Raw genomic sequence first — 14,420 nt, forward strand, 5'->3', positions numbered from 1 at the left:
AACATAGGAAGAGAAAACTCTGTGTTGTTTCCAAACTACCTGCTTAGAGAATGAAGCAAGGCAAAAGAATGCTGTTCTGTTTCCGGTGAGGCTCTCACCGACGTTCATCCTCTGGCATCGGCCTGAGGTAGCGCTCTTAGGAGAAACCTCCTTGGGTTCCTCTAGCCTGAAAGAGTCTGGCAGAGCTTAGCCCTGTGGTCCTTCCGTTGCCTACCCCAGCACATCTCAAGCATACCCACCTCTTTGCCAGAGCTATTGCTCGGTTGTTCTTGGAGCTGTAAAGTCTCTTCTCCCTCCAGTCCCTCTTCTGTAGGTATTGCGGTCACAGAGGAAGGCCACACACTGCTCATTGCAGCGTGCCAGGGTGTAGGCGACCAAGTCGACTCGTTCTGGGCCTGCAGCTGCTCCTGGTCCAGTGGGTGAGGCGTGGGGTCCTGCAGCTTCTCCATAGAAGCAGCTGAGCTGTCCCCTGTAGCTGAAGCATTGAAACCTCCCTCGCTGCTGGGCAGCAGGCTCCAGTCGGGGTACTCGGCGCTGCCCCTGGGGTCTTGTTGGTTGGAGGGCTGCAGGAGGCCCCGCTCCAGTTCCTTGTATTCATCTGAGTACTCGGCGGTCTCCTCTGGGCCCCCGTCTTTGCCTAAAAAGGGCAAGTCTTTCCTGAGGTCCTCAAGGGAGTCTCCCCAAGCTCCTGAGGGGGAGCCCCTGCCCAGCATCATCTCTCCATAGTCCAGCAGCTGCCCCGGCCTCTGGACAGGTCTGTGCACGAAAGTGAGGTACGACTGGATGGGCCCTGTGGTTCTGGGCTCGCAATTCTCCGGGTGCATGCAGTTCACCAGATAGCAGCTGCCCTCAAACCACCAGGCCAGGTCACAGCTGGGCAAGTCACAGCAAGCAGCTGTGCAGTCTCCCACGGAGAAGGTTTGAGACACCCGCATAATTCTAATGGTTTCCGGGTTAGGTGAAATGATGGCGTCAGAATAAGTTCTGCCCTCAGAGCACTGCTGAGAGCTGCCACCTGCAGACCAGAGTGGTACATGAGTCAATACCCAAAGTCAGATTGGTGAGCAGACAAAGGAACTGCTAAGATCCCACAAGAAGAAGCACAAATGGCCCATAAAGACTTGGGGGAAAATATCCAAGCGGCATCATACTCCTGGGATATAATACCAGCACTTTGGAAGTGGAGGCAGAAGGATCAAGAGTTTAAGGGCATCCTTGAGAGCTGGAGGCCAACATGGGTGGGCTACATGGAACCTGGTCTCAAGAGACCAAATCAAACCCAAGTTCATAGGCAGAATTTAGATTTAAAGACATATGACAGGTATGCACATATATGCATACACACATATGACTTGAAAGTAGAAAGGAGTCTACAGGAGGAAAAAGGTTTTGAAAGGAGGGGGAGGAAGAGGATAATGGCAGGGAAGGCTGACAGACCACCATGCTTTCACTCATATGCAGACTGTAGTACACATACATGCATATTCCAAGGAAGTCAATCCAGAAAACCAGAGGCTCCTCCATTCCTAGCTATTCAGCCAACCATCAACACTCCCTACAGAAGGGTCCACTGCACTATGTGTCCATCTAGACAGTCATCTGTCTTTCCACTGATTCATCCATCCACCCACACTCATCCATGCGTCCACCCCCTTGTGCACCCCCCGCTATTCCTTTATCTCTCCATCCCACTATTATTCTTTCTATCCACATGTTTTTTTCAACTACAAATGGGCCTTTTTACCTGTACATTCTATCTCTTCATATAATTCCATTCTTCTCTACCTGTGTCTCCTTTTTATATAACTTACAACAACCCTTGTGTAAAAACTAGTTACAGAAGTAAGAGAAGAGTACTGTATCTTTGTTTTGTTGATGCTACAAATAGATTTTTTTTCTTTTTAAATCTCACAGGCTGATGATAGATCATCTGAAAGAAAAATGTCTAAGGAGAGAAAAAACTTGTCCTCAGTACATTTGTCTAATCAAATTTTTTGTTTGGTTGGTTTTTGAGATGGATCTCACTATGTAGTCCTAGCTAACCTGGAATTCACAGGGGTCCATTTGCCTCTTGTTTCCCAAGTGCTGGGATTAAAGGTGTACACCACTATGCCTTGTTTTACCTTCCACGTGTTTTCAGTCAGATTCTCAATAATAAACTATTCATCTTTCTACAGAGTCACTACAGTGAGCATTGGCATATACTACACAAAGTGTGGCCTGTTCATTTCTGTGACAAAACAATAGAAACAGACCTCAAAACCACACTTCTTAGGAAGATCAAGAGAAAATGGGAGAGCAGAGGTAAGGAACCCTAACCTCCCCCAAAACATTGCATTTTTATGACATTCTCTCCTTGCTATATATGAAGACCAAGCCAGAAGTTTCTTCCTGACCCACATGGTCAGATGTGTTTTCATTTCCTTGAAGACATTTGTCCTGTCCCACTGAAAGTGAATCTCTGAATCTCAGAGTCTGGCCCTGGCCACCATAAAACCATGGGAGCCAACATTTACAAGTCTCCCAGGATATGACGATGGTTTGCTAATGACTTCCTACCTGCCACAGCAGCCAGCAGGAGCAGTGAAGACAGTACTCCTGGTGGGGACACCATTCTGCCTCCTCACACAGGATGGGGCTTCCAAGGCTGTGGATTCAGAACAGACCCTCTTTGCTGGTTGATGAGCCAGCCAGATGTAGCCTTCTAGAACTTCAAAGAAAACAAAACAGAGACAAAGAAGAAGAAAGGATTAGGTGACTGTGGAATGAAACACATTGTTCCTATCATGTATTTATGTTAGCGGGAAAGCTGTCCTGTTCACAGAATGGAGTCATATCCCAAGCAGCCATCTCTCCAGAGAAGTTTGTTAAAATAGCCAGGACAGTTCCTAAAAAGACAAAACAGGCCACGCATAGTGGCACACGCCTTTAATCCCAGAACTCGGAAGGCAGAGGTAGGTAGATCTCTGTGAATTTGAGGCCAGCCTGGTCTATGTGAGTTCCAGAACCGCCAGAGCTAAATAATGCCTCAAAAACAAAAACAAAACAAAAAGCAAAAGGTTTAAGTCAGCTCACCCTACAAACTGGAAACGAAGACCAGTCAATTGAGAAAAACAAGGCTCAGTGTCTAATAGCAAAGGAGTCAACCACTGTCAACTGAGTTTAGCAGACTCAAAGGCAGGAGAGAGGAAAGGCTGTTTAGTGGGTAAATGGGGGGGCTTTGGGTGTGTTGAGAGAGGAGGCTGCTACTATGAGCAATAACGCTGGCTAGCAAGAAGTGGAGCATTCCAGTGATAAGTATGGGGAACTATACTGGACAGTTTAATGTCAACTTGACACAAGCTAAAGTCATCTGAGAGGAGGGAGCCTCAATTAAGAAAATGCCTCTGGGCTAGAGAGATGGCTCAGTGGTTAAGAGCACTGACTGTTCTTCCAGAGGTCCTGAGTTCAATTCCCAGCAACCACATGGTGGCTCACAACCATCTGTAATAGGATCTGATGCACTCTTCTGGTGTGTCTGAAGACAGCGACAAGTGTACTCATATAAATAAAAATAAATAATATTAAAAAAGAAAAAAATGCCTTCATTTTTTTTGAAATGCCCCTGTGGGGCATTTTCTTAATTAGTAACTGATGTAGGAGGACCCAGCCTATTGTGGGTGGGGCCATCCCTGGACTGGTCATCTTGGGTTCTATTTAATAAAAGCAAGCCAAGCAAACCATGGGGAGCAAGCCAATAAGCAGCGCCCCTCCATAATCTTTGTATCAGCTGTTGCCTCCGGGTTTCTGCCCTGCTTAAGTTCCTGTTCTGACTTCCTTTGATGATGAACAATGATATGGAAGTGTAAGACAAATAAACCCTTTCCTCTCTAACTTGATTTTAGGTCATGGTGTTTCATGGCAATGACAGAAATCCTAACTGAGGTAGGAGTGTATATGCTTTGTCTAGTTAGTTCCAAGCTAGGAAAGGGGGGGGGGGAGGTAAAAAATTAGAAAGCTATCAATTAATAAAGCCCTGCCTACTTGGAGCTAACTGCTGTAGAAGGTATTATTTAGCCCCATGAAGTACTAGAGATGGCAATCCAGCTTTCCAGAAGTCTCTTGGCAGGCTGACTTCCTGGACTGTGTTATAGATAAAAGGCTGGGTTCCTGGACAGGTTTCCACATGTGGGTCAGAGTTCTGCTTCTATGTATGGTCCAGTTACTAGCATTTGTACCTTCCGTGTCTCGGAGCCCATATGCCCCGTTCTTTCATTTCTGACTCGTGAATATGTTCTTTATTTACCGGCTTTGATACCAGAATTTCTTAGAATTACAGATGGTCAAGTGGTAGAAGAGTTATATTGTTGTTGCTCTTTATTTATGGGTTTTAAAGTGTTTGGGTTTATATAAAGCCATGGAAGACATAGAGTGAATAATAGTTGTTTTACTGAACTTTCAAATCCATTAAAACAAAAACCTTTTGGCCATCTGCTGATTAAGTTTTTAAAGAGGCAAACACAGTCTGGATCCTGACATCATCCATTTGATCACTACCATATTCTCCCTTATAGAATGAAATGTTAATCCCAGTATTCAGGAGGCAGAAGCAGGATGATCACAGGTTCAAGACCAGCTTGGCCTACATGAAACTCTGCTTCAAAAGAGACAAAAACATCCTTATGGGTGGAGAGGTGGCTCAGGTGATCAGCAGGACCTGTTGATGTGGAGACTGGAAGGTGGAGCTACCGGCAAATCCCAGGGAAGTCAGCAAGCACCAGAAGAGTTGCCATTACTCAGAGTGGGAACCAGCTTGAGAGAAATGTACCAGAGCTGCTATGCAGGACACTGTGGCAGCCACGTCAACCCAAGACTTCCTCTGAGGCCTGGGTGAAAGGACAGAAAAATTGTAGTTCTGTGTCCCTGTCTAGGGACAGACTTGGCAGCACTTGGGAGGAAAAGAAAATTGGATCTCTGTGAATTCCAGGGCAACATGGTCTACATGGCAAGTTTCAGGACAGCCAGAGCTACATAACAGAGAGTCTACATCTCAGAACAAACAAACAAACAAACAAACAAACAAATACAGAGCAAAGCCCTTTGTGAAGGACAGACATACACATTCACACACAGACACAGATTCACAAGAGAGCCTTCAGTCAGGCACAAATCCATACTCATGCAATGGACAGACAAGGCAGAAGACACAGGGAGCCCTAAAGTAGAGAATTCAATGGCTCTCTTAGTTAAATGACACCAAGGGTAAGTTCTTTATTATTAATGCCTTTAGTCCGTGGAGACATAAATCCTACAACCTTAAAGAACTGAATTGTGCAGCCACCAGAAGGCGCTTACACAGACTCTTCCCCATAGCTTCCAGATAAAAATGTAAGCTGTTAGTAGTTGTTTGATCCAGATTGAAACATTCCCCAACCAGAGGAGGGAGAATGGTTCTTCAGGCCCATGAAACTTATAGAGTTTCCTCCCTTCGGTTATGAAAAGTTATAGGTTAAGAAGACTCTTTAAAGGCTGGAGAGGTGGCTCAGCAGTTAAAAGCACTGACTGCTCTTCCAGAGGTCCTGAGTTCAATTCCCAGCAACCACATGATGGCTCACAACCATTTGTAATGAGATCTGATGCCATCTTCTGGTGTGTCTGAAGACATTAAATAAATAAATAAATAAATAAATAAATAACTCTTTAAAAAAAAAAAAAAAAAAGACTCTCCAGTAGTGTAGCTGCCTGCAACTATCTCAGAAAACTCCATTGTCATAGTTTTGTAAATAGCCATGCTGGGTGGGCTTCTTGGTGATAGAGTTGCTCCCGTAAGCAATGCTAATGAACTCATTGGTCCATTCAGCTGAATAGAATTGCATTTTTGGAGTATTCTCTATTTTCCCAGGAAAAGCCACATAGCACACCTCAATGGAAACTTGATCTGAGTCTTGATTTGAGTCTTTCATTAATTCTAGCAAATGTATGACGCTTTAAGTCACTTTGTAATAATTTATTCTACGGCAACATCAAACTAATACAGCAGGCAAGTGGTGTAACAGCCCACTCTGTTCCGCAGGTCCGAGTCTAGCGAGAGAGAGTGTGGGGCAAGCGACATGAAGAATGGAGACAAGACAGAGGTTCTGATCAAGTCTCGTTTATTGTGTCTCTCTCTCCTGTATTGTCTCTCTCACCGTCTCCTGTATTCTCTATTGAAGGGAAATCTGGGGTATTTATAGGCTTTTGCCACGTGCCTTGTAGGCGTGTGGATATCACGTGCCTTGCAGGTGTTGATATGACGTAAGCCTTACAGGCGTCTATAGCGTGGATAGCACGTGCACCGTGTGCCTTGCAGGCTTCGATACCACGTGCACCTTACAGGCATGTATGGCGTGGATAGCACATGGATAGCACGTGTACCACATGCCTTGCAGGCATGGATACCACATGTGCCTTGCAGCTGGGGGCAGTAAACAGCAAAACAAAATATGTGGGATATCAGAGTGTGCTTCAGCTGTTGTAGGCTGTTGAAAAACAAGTCTCACATCAGGGTATATGGCTTGAGATGGCTGCAAAGCTGATAGCCGCTTTCTGCTAAAAGTCGGCTCTCAACAAAGTGGGGTAGACTGACTGACACTGTAAAATATCATGAGGTCTCATAAACAACACTGCAGGCTAAGAAGGGGTAGAGAGTCCTATAACTGGGTAGGGACTAGAAAGACACAGACCTGTAAATTGCAAGATTGAAAACAAATAGGAGGATTGCCAAGGTATGTTCATTACTAGAGCTTTGTTTTGAGAACTCAGTAAAGAACTAACTTGAAAGTATCTCCACACCGACTGTGGCATAGGTAGATATAGTAAGCATTTTTATGGGTTGTTGAAATAGTTTAGGAGTTAACAGTGCTTGCAGCTCTTGCAAAGGACTCAAGTTTGGCTCCCAGCATCTAAACTAGGCAGCTCACAAACACATGTAGTAGCTACAGTTCCAGGGGATCTAACGTCCTCTGGTCTCCACAGGCACCTGCTCATGTACACACACACACACACACACACACACACACACACACACACACTAAATCTTTAAAAATCTTTAAATGATAAAAATTTCAATAAAAACACGCAGGCAACCCAGCTATTGAATTTTAGACTAGAAACTGTATCTCCACTTGATCTGAGCCAAAAAGCTGAGATAATACAACTCTGCAACTCAAAGAAATGAAAAGCTGGAAATAAAAGAAGCATAAAGTAACAAATGGTTCAATATACATTTACTGATAGAATTTACAAAATTTTAGGCCGGGCGGTGGTGGTGCACAACTTTAATCCAAGCACTAGGGAGGCAGAGACAGGCGGATTTCTGAGTTTGAGGCCAGCCTGGTCTACAGAGTGAGTTCCAGGACAACCAGGACTACACAGAGAAACCTTGTCTCAAAAAACAAACAAAAACCCCAAAACAACAACAACAAAAAAAAACCCCAAGATTTTAGAAGAGGTAAAAATTGAAGATATAAGTTATGAGACTGAGAGACTGAAGGGACTCAGTTCTTAGGATGCTGGAGCAGGAGACAGCCCTTTCAAAGGTTGTTAAAGACTATCACCTTTGGCTCTCTGTGATTAGAATTGTTGGCCTTAGTTTTGTAGGAAAAAATATTTGGACAGGGACTTACAATTCACCTCTGATTTGCTAATGTATACTAGGATGTCCTCAGACTCACAGAGCCTCTGCATCCTGGGAGCTGAGATTGAAGGCATGTATCAAATACCTAACTGCAAACACACTTTCAATGATTTCTGTGAGTGAGACTATTAAGAACCTGATATTTAGCCAGGGATGGTGAAGTACACTTTTAACTTCAGCACTGGGGAGACAGAGGCTGGTGGATCTCTGTGGGTCTGAGGTCAGCCTTCTGGTCCACATAGCAAATTACTACACAACCAGAGCTATGAGATAGAAAGACCCTGTCCAAAAACAAAAGCAATACAACAACCAAAACCCAACAACAGCAACAACAAAAAAAAAAAAAAAAAAAAAAAAAAAAAAAAAAAAAAAAAACCTTGCTATTTCATTTGTACTTGGTGGCAGCCTAGAGGAGACGTTTCAGCCAAGCAGGTTCTCTTGGCCGACTTCAGTACTGGCTTTCCGACTACCCACTGCTCTGAAGACTCGGACACCTTGAGGAAGCTGCAAAGCAACTACAGCTGTTTACTGCTGAAGCCAAACTCTTCTAACTCCAAAAGGCACTATTCCAGCCAAGGCTCCAGCAGCCTTTTTGTTCTCATAAGCCGAGAAGATCCTGCAACCATTTCACACAGGACAAGAAGTGCCTGTCTTTTGGTGGCCCAGCAGAAGACCTATGACCCTAGGTACAAGCACAGTCCTTCATTTACCGTAAAGGACTGTGCTACAATTGGTATTAAAAACCTTTGCCATACTCCCTTCTATTACGAGCAAGGTGCTTGGCTCAGTTTGTAGGGCAGCCAGGTGTGACCACCCTGTACTGTCCCTGGTGATGCAATATTAGGGTCATTCAGAAACTTCTGTTACATACTGAAAATCCCAAAGGCTTCCATAGCCCTCCAACAGACAGTAGGGTCAGGCCTATCACAGCAATACAAAACTCCCTGGTTCTAACTTCTGTCCTAGTCACCTATTGCTATGAAAAGGTGTCATGACCAAGGCAACTCTGATAAAAGAAATGATTTAACTGTAGGCTTGCTTACAGTATCAGAGGGTTATCCTGTTATCATGGTAGAAAATTAGTGCCACTCCCGGTACTGGAGCCGTAACTAAGAGCTACATTCTGATCCGCTGGCAAGAGATGTTGGGCCTTGTGTGGACTTTCAAAAGCCCACACCCAGTGACACACTTCCTCCAACATGGTTACAACCTACAGCTACTCCAACAAGGCCACACCTCCTGATCCTAACAATCCTTCTTAAAAAGTGCCATTCCCTGATGACTAAATGTACAAATATATGAATTATAGGGACCATTCTTATTCAAACAACCGTATATATGGATATGTGTGTGTGTTTTCTTCATACACTTTTCCCTCTTCCAACTCAGTCTCAATTTTTTTCCATAAAATTATTCAAATATTAATCAAGAGAGCTGATTACAATCGATTTTAATTTTAATTAAAAAGTAGCTTCTTTGTAAGCTTTAGTCTGAGTTTTTTCAAGTAAAATGGTAGTAAATTTAAATTTTTTAATTTAAAAATTAAAAATCTAGGGGGGCTGCAATCAGGATGTAAAGTGAATTAAAAAAAATAGATATTTAAAAAAATTAAAAGCCTAACCAGCACAAGGTATATCTGCACGTGGGTATGTGCATGTGTGTGTGGTATACATGGAGGCCAGAAGGCGGCATTGTGTTCTCTGGGGCTGGAGTTACAAGCAGTTGTGAGCCATCAGATGTCAATGCTGGGAAGAGTCTTCAGCAAGAGCAGTATGCGCTCTTAACTGCTGAGCCATTGCTCCAAGCCCCTCTTGTCAACCTTCAAGCTTCCTCATTAGTAGAACAGGTTGAACTGGTAACGGAAGATGACATCAGTGGGATTACACAGTGGCAAAGGCAGCAGCTGCCATGGCAGCAGCTGGCAGCAGTGGCAAAAAGGCAGCTAGAGTGTTCCAGGCAGCTGCTGGGGGGCAGAAACACTGGGAACAGAAGAGCCATAGGTTAAAAAACATTGGCCCAGTCTCTGGAAGAGTCCCAGGGAGCTTCCAAGCAAGGGATGAAACTGTGATATTTTATTCCCAAGAACTATAACTATGGCTGCTGTCCAGAGGTCCTGTCTAGGCCCAAGAGCTGTCACAGTAGACACCCTAAGACCTGAAGGGCCCAATCCCCAAGGCTTTCCCAGATGCTGTAACATAAGCAGGCATAGCATGCTGCTAGAAGGCAAAAAGTAGAGCCACATGCTAGGCTGCCAGGAATAGCCCCAGTCACAACCTCCAACTTCAAGTGCTCAGAGCCCTAAGTCTCTGGCTTCTAAAGTCAGGTAGGACTTCTAAAGTAGGACTCGTGCTCGTGGGCTTGAACTTGGAAGCCTCTGGGTCAGCGTTGGGCATTTGAAGACCCAGAACTACTGACATCAGAACAGCTATACTGGTAGGAGGTACCTTTACCTACTAAGCCATATTGATGGTCCTGGTGGTAGGGTTTTGTTGCTGTTGCTTTTGGGTTTGTGGATTTGGGGTGGGGGAGGGCAGGGTATCATGCAGCACAGATTTTCAAATTTTCTATATAGCCCAGGATGACCTTGAATTCCAGATCCTCCTGCCTCCCTCTTCTGAGTGCTGGAATTACAGACATGTGTCAGTCATGCTCAGCTCAACTTTATTACTCAACAACTCTTCAACAAAGCTGATGGAGAAAATGTAATGCAAGGGGCAGAAACTTGCCAGAGTTGATAGAAAATAAAAATTCCTCACTCTGACATTCTGAGCAGGTGATATAGTGTGAATTTGGGTCTTTCCAAAATGCATTTGGAACTCATTTTATGAAATATAATTAGAGCAGAACTCTAATGGATGAGATTTGTATTATGTGGTTTTTTTGAGACAGGGTCTATGTAGTTTTGGCTAGCTTGTAAAATAGACTTTTTTGTTTGTTTGTTTGTTTGTTTGTTTGTTTTTCGAGACAGGGTTTCTCTGTGTAGCTCTGGCTGTCCTGGAACTCAGAAATCTGCCTGCCTCTGCCTCCCAAGTGCTGGGATTAAAGGCATGCGCCACCACCACTGCCTGGCGTAAAATAGACTTTTAAAGGAACTAGAACAATAACCTAAAAGTTACTTCATACCTTTATATTTACAAGAAAGCAAATCTTCTTTCAGAGCATTAAATGTAATTAACTGGATATTAAATTGGCATGCACTTAGATCAGATCTGTTATAATTATTATTTTTATAAAGATGTTACAAGAAAACATACATGAATTTCCTGAAGTTTCTAATAAAACTTGACTTTATACATAAAAAAAAAGTTTTGGCCACATTAAAATAATTCTACTTTTAGTGGCATATTATTTTGAAAAAAACAAATTTTTTTCCTGAACATTTTTATCTCAAAAATAACTTGCATTGGACTGGAGAGGTGGCTCAGCTTGGTGGCTAAGAGCACTTTCTGCTTTTCCAGAGAACTCAAGTTTGGTTCCCAATACTCACACAAGGCAGCTCACAACCATCTGTAACTCCAACTCCAAAGATCTAGCACTTTTTCCTGGTTTCTGTGAGAACCCAGACACATGTACCATACATACAGCTACATAGTTTTAAAAGCTTTTTTTTTTTTTTTAAATGTAACTTGTACTTAACGGTTTGTTGTTTCTTTTATGAGACAGGCTCAAATAAACCAAACTGACTTAGAACTTGATAGATTAGCCAAAGATGACCTGATCATCTTGCCTGAATTCAGGACTTAAGATGGGTGTGGTGGCATATGCCTTTAATTCCAGCACTCAGGAGGCAGAGGCAGGAGGATCTCTGAGTTTGAGGCCACCCTGGTCTACATAGTGAGTTCCTTGACAGCTAGGGCTACACAGAGAAACCATAGTTTCTAAAAAAGCATTTGTGTAATATTATCTTATTTTAATTATTTTCTATATGGGACTCTAAGTTTGGATTCTAGCACCCAAGTCAGGAAGCTCACAAGTGCCTGGAACCTTAGCTCTAGGATTTCAAATTCCACATGGCATACAGACACATCCATACACAAATCAAAAATAAAAATGTTTATTAAAGCTGGGTGGTGGTGGCGCACGCCTTTAATCCCAGCACTTGGGAGGCAGAGGCAGATGGATTTCTGAGTTCGAGGCCAGCCTGGTCTACAGTGAGTTCCAGGACAGCCAGGACTACACAGAGAAACCCTGTTTCGAAAAAAAAAAAAAAAACAAAAACAAAAAAAACAAACAAAACAAAACAAAACAAAACAAAAAACCCCCCCCAAAAAAAAAAGTTTATTAAAAACAGAAACAACAGCGTCCCTCTGTATTTCCAAAGCTGGCCTCCAACATCAGGGTTTGAGCAATCCTTACAGCTCAGCATGTAGGAATTCTCTTCTCTTCTTTAGTTCTTATAGAAATTCCACTAAGTAGGCCTTACTGTTTTCTCTATTTTAAGATGAGAACCGTGAGGCTTAGAGGTTATAGTTTCCTTAATGTGAGGTTGCCACTAACAGCTGAACCACAACCCTAGGCAGGCCATCTTTCATATCAAGCTGTCACCCAACCCTGCACACATACATACACACACACAACCCAACCCCTGCCCCAAACAGACATCCTTATTTCCAGAGATTGGTTTAAAAAGAAAGATTCTCTGTTGGGTGTAGGGGGACTTAAGTCAAGAACAAACCTTCAACATATGCATTCTTTTGTAACTCACTGAAGCTCTCCTTCAGCTCTCTAAACTGTGAGGGTGTGAGCTCACTGACCGGTTATCTTCCTGAAAGAAAATGCATCCCCTGCCTTGGCATTTTACACATCAAAGATGTGATGTATACCCCTGTTACCTGTGGTTCTAAAAATTCCCGCTACATGTTACACACATAAACACGCACACATACACACACACAATCTCCTTTTCAGTTTGCAGAGAGCAGAGAATTCAGCCTTTCTCAGTGAGTTCTAAGTTTAGAATTGAATTGACATCTCTACTTTGCCCCATCTTCATTAGAAATAAATAAAATCAGGAGCACAAAATAAAAATTTACATGTGACCTAACTTCAGTCGTCTCACTGAGGAACTTTCCCAGGCACCATGCTTTTCAGGAATGAATAAATACACACATTCACCTTGAAAATTTTTGTGTTTTTTAGGAAATGTGAGCTATATATTTTCTATTATTAATAAAAAAATACCACTTAGCTTTTCTGTTCAAGCACTAGGAAAAAAAATCAACATCTAATCCACAAACAAAAATGTTCAGTAAAGACGAGTATGAATATAATCACACTTGCTTTCTCCCTTCATACAATTATGAGAACAAATGGTGTTGAGAGCGAAGACTAGCGATCCCAGCTTTGTGATCCTGATAAATCTGTGCCATTCCTTGGAGAGAATTCAAAGAACAGGAAAGAAAGCCTTTAAACAGTGTTAAGCTTCTGGTGACAGTGAAGAGAGGCGATAAATGCATTTGGTAAATGGTAGCAAGGACCACATCAACACGAAATTTAAAGGTAATAATTCTTCAGTCTAAGGCATGCAATTTGAAAGGTTGGAAAGATCCCCAAATCTCCCGCCTCCACGAAACAGGGAGACCATCAAATCATGCAACTATCCAAGATTGCTTTTCCTAGATGTCCAGAGGAACCCCTAGAAGTCCCCTTCTTGGGTTTTTTCCCCCACTGGCACCTCCTACCTGCTTGCTGTCTTTGTTGCTGACAGTTGGACAGCTGGGCTGGGAGATGAGGTTCTGCACCTGAGGTGGCTGCTGGGGACACTGAAGCTGGGCACTGCTAGCTCACTGAAGCTTTATTCAACACCCCACCACCCAGCCTCATAAACACATTCATACCCTGCATCCCTAAGCAGAGGTAAGGAGGAATCCCAACTACACCCTAGCTAGAAATCCGGGGACTTGGAGTCCAGATCAAAAGCCTCTGACTATTGCACAGAGCAGGTATGAAATGCATTTAGCAAATGCCAGCACTGAATGAACTTTAAAGAAACCGATTCTTAGGTTTAAGGTTAGCTGCCCAAGTCTCCCTGACTCCACCCTGCAGAGAACCCATCGGTCCAAACAGGAACACAGGCAGCTGAGTGCAGCTCTTACCTCCATCCCCAGCGGATCTACAGGCTCCGCGGTGCTCCAGACCGCCCAGCAGCTGATGTCCAGTAGGGACACCTGCGAGGCACACCTGCAAGCGACACCTGCCCACCCCTGCGGCTGCACAGACAGACGCTGCCAGCCCGCGCTGGTGATTCAGCGCCTTTCTGCCTCCCGGGTTACCAGGGCGACGCATACGCACGCGCACACACGCCCCTAGGGATGGCCTGTGCCGCAGCCCGCACCGCCCCGTTAAGCAGAGGGGCCTCTGTTTGTTTCCCTGCTCTGGTCCCTCGCCCACCTCTTTCCTGCCATGGTTCCAAACTGTTGGAGGGATGGACTGGTCTTTTAGAAAAATGCTCCACCCGGGCAGCAAGCACTGCTTGGCTCAGACTACTCCAAGTCAACTGGTTATTCAAGATTTGTTTTCAGCCAAGCCTTTTGCACAATACCCCCAACTCCCCCCACAACTTATCTGCTTGGTTTTAAGTGCTGCTTTAAACTCAAGAATGTTAAACGGAACCTAACCTACGTCGACACAGATCAACTCTTTTTGCAGGTAAAATGGGTGCTGAGTACATTTCAACGTTTGTGTCTTCTTGTGTGAATCTTGAGTCAGAGGAAATTTCAAGTCAGTGGAACACTATTCCTTGTATTTTCAGTATTGTAATAAGGAC

At 43.8% G+C, this 14,420-nt stretch overlaps 1 protein-coding gene across 1 annotated transcript in view; it reads right to left on the reverse strand.

The window, feature by feature from the left end:
• Window positions 1-13,922, reverse strand: part of Kiaa0319 (KIAA0319 ortholog) — a 63,050-nt gene extending 49,128 nt beyond the window's left edge. Inside the window, exons 1-3 of the mRNA XM_034510605.2 lie at window positions 13,750-13,922; window positions 2,560-2,710; window positions 240-1,015 (exon numbers count right to left, since the gene is read on the reverse strand). Coding sequence (XP_034366496.1) covers window positions 240-1,015; window positions 2,560-2,614 — 831 coding nt within the window. The 5' untranslated portion in view covers window positions 2,615-2,710; window positions 13,750-13,922. The remainder of the gene's footprint in view (window positions 1-239; window positions 1,016-2,559; window positions 2,711-13,749) is intronic.
• Between the last annotated feature and the right edge of the window lie 498 nt (window positions 13,923-14,420).

The sequence above is a fragment of the Arvicanthis niloticus genome, chromosome 8, assembly GCF_011762505.2.
Source record: "Arvicanthis niloticus isolate mArvNil1 chromosome 8, mArvNil1.pat.X, whole genome shotgun sequence".
Lineage (NCBI taxonomy): Eukaryota > Metazoa > Chordata > Mammalia > Rodentia > Muridae > Arvicanthis > Arvicanthis niloticus.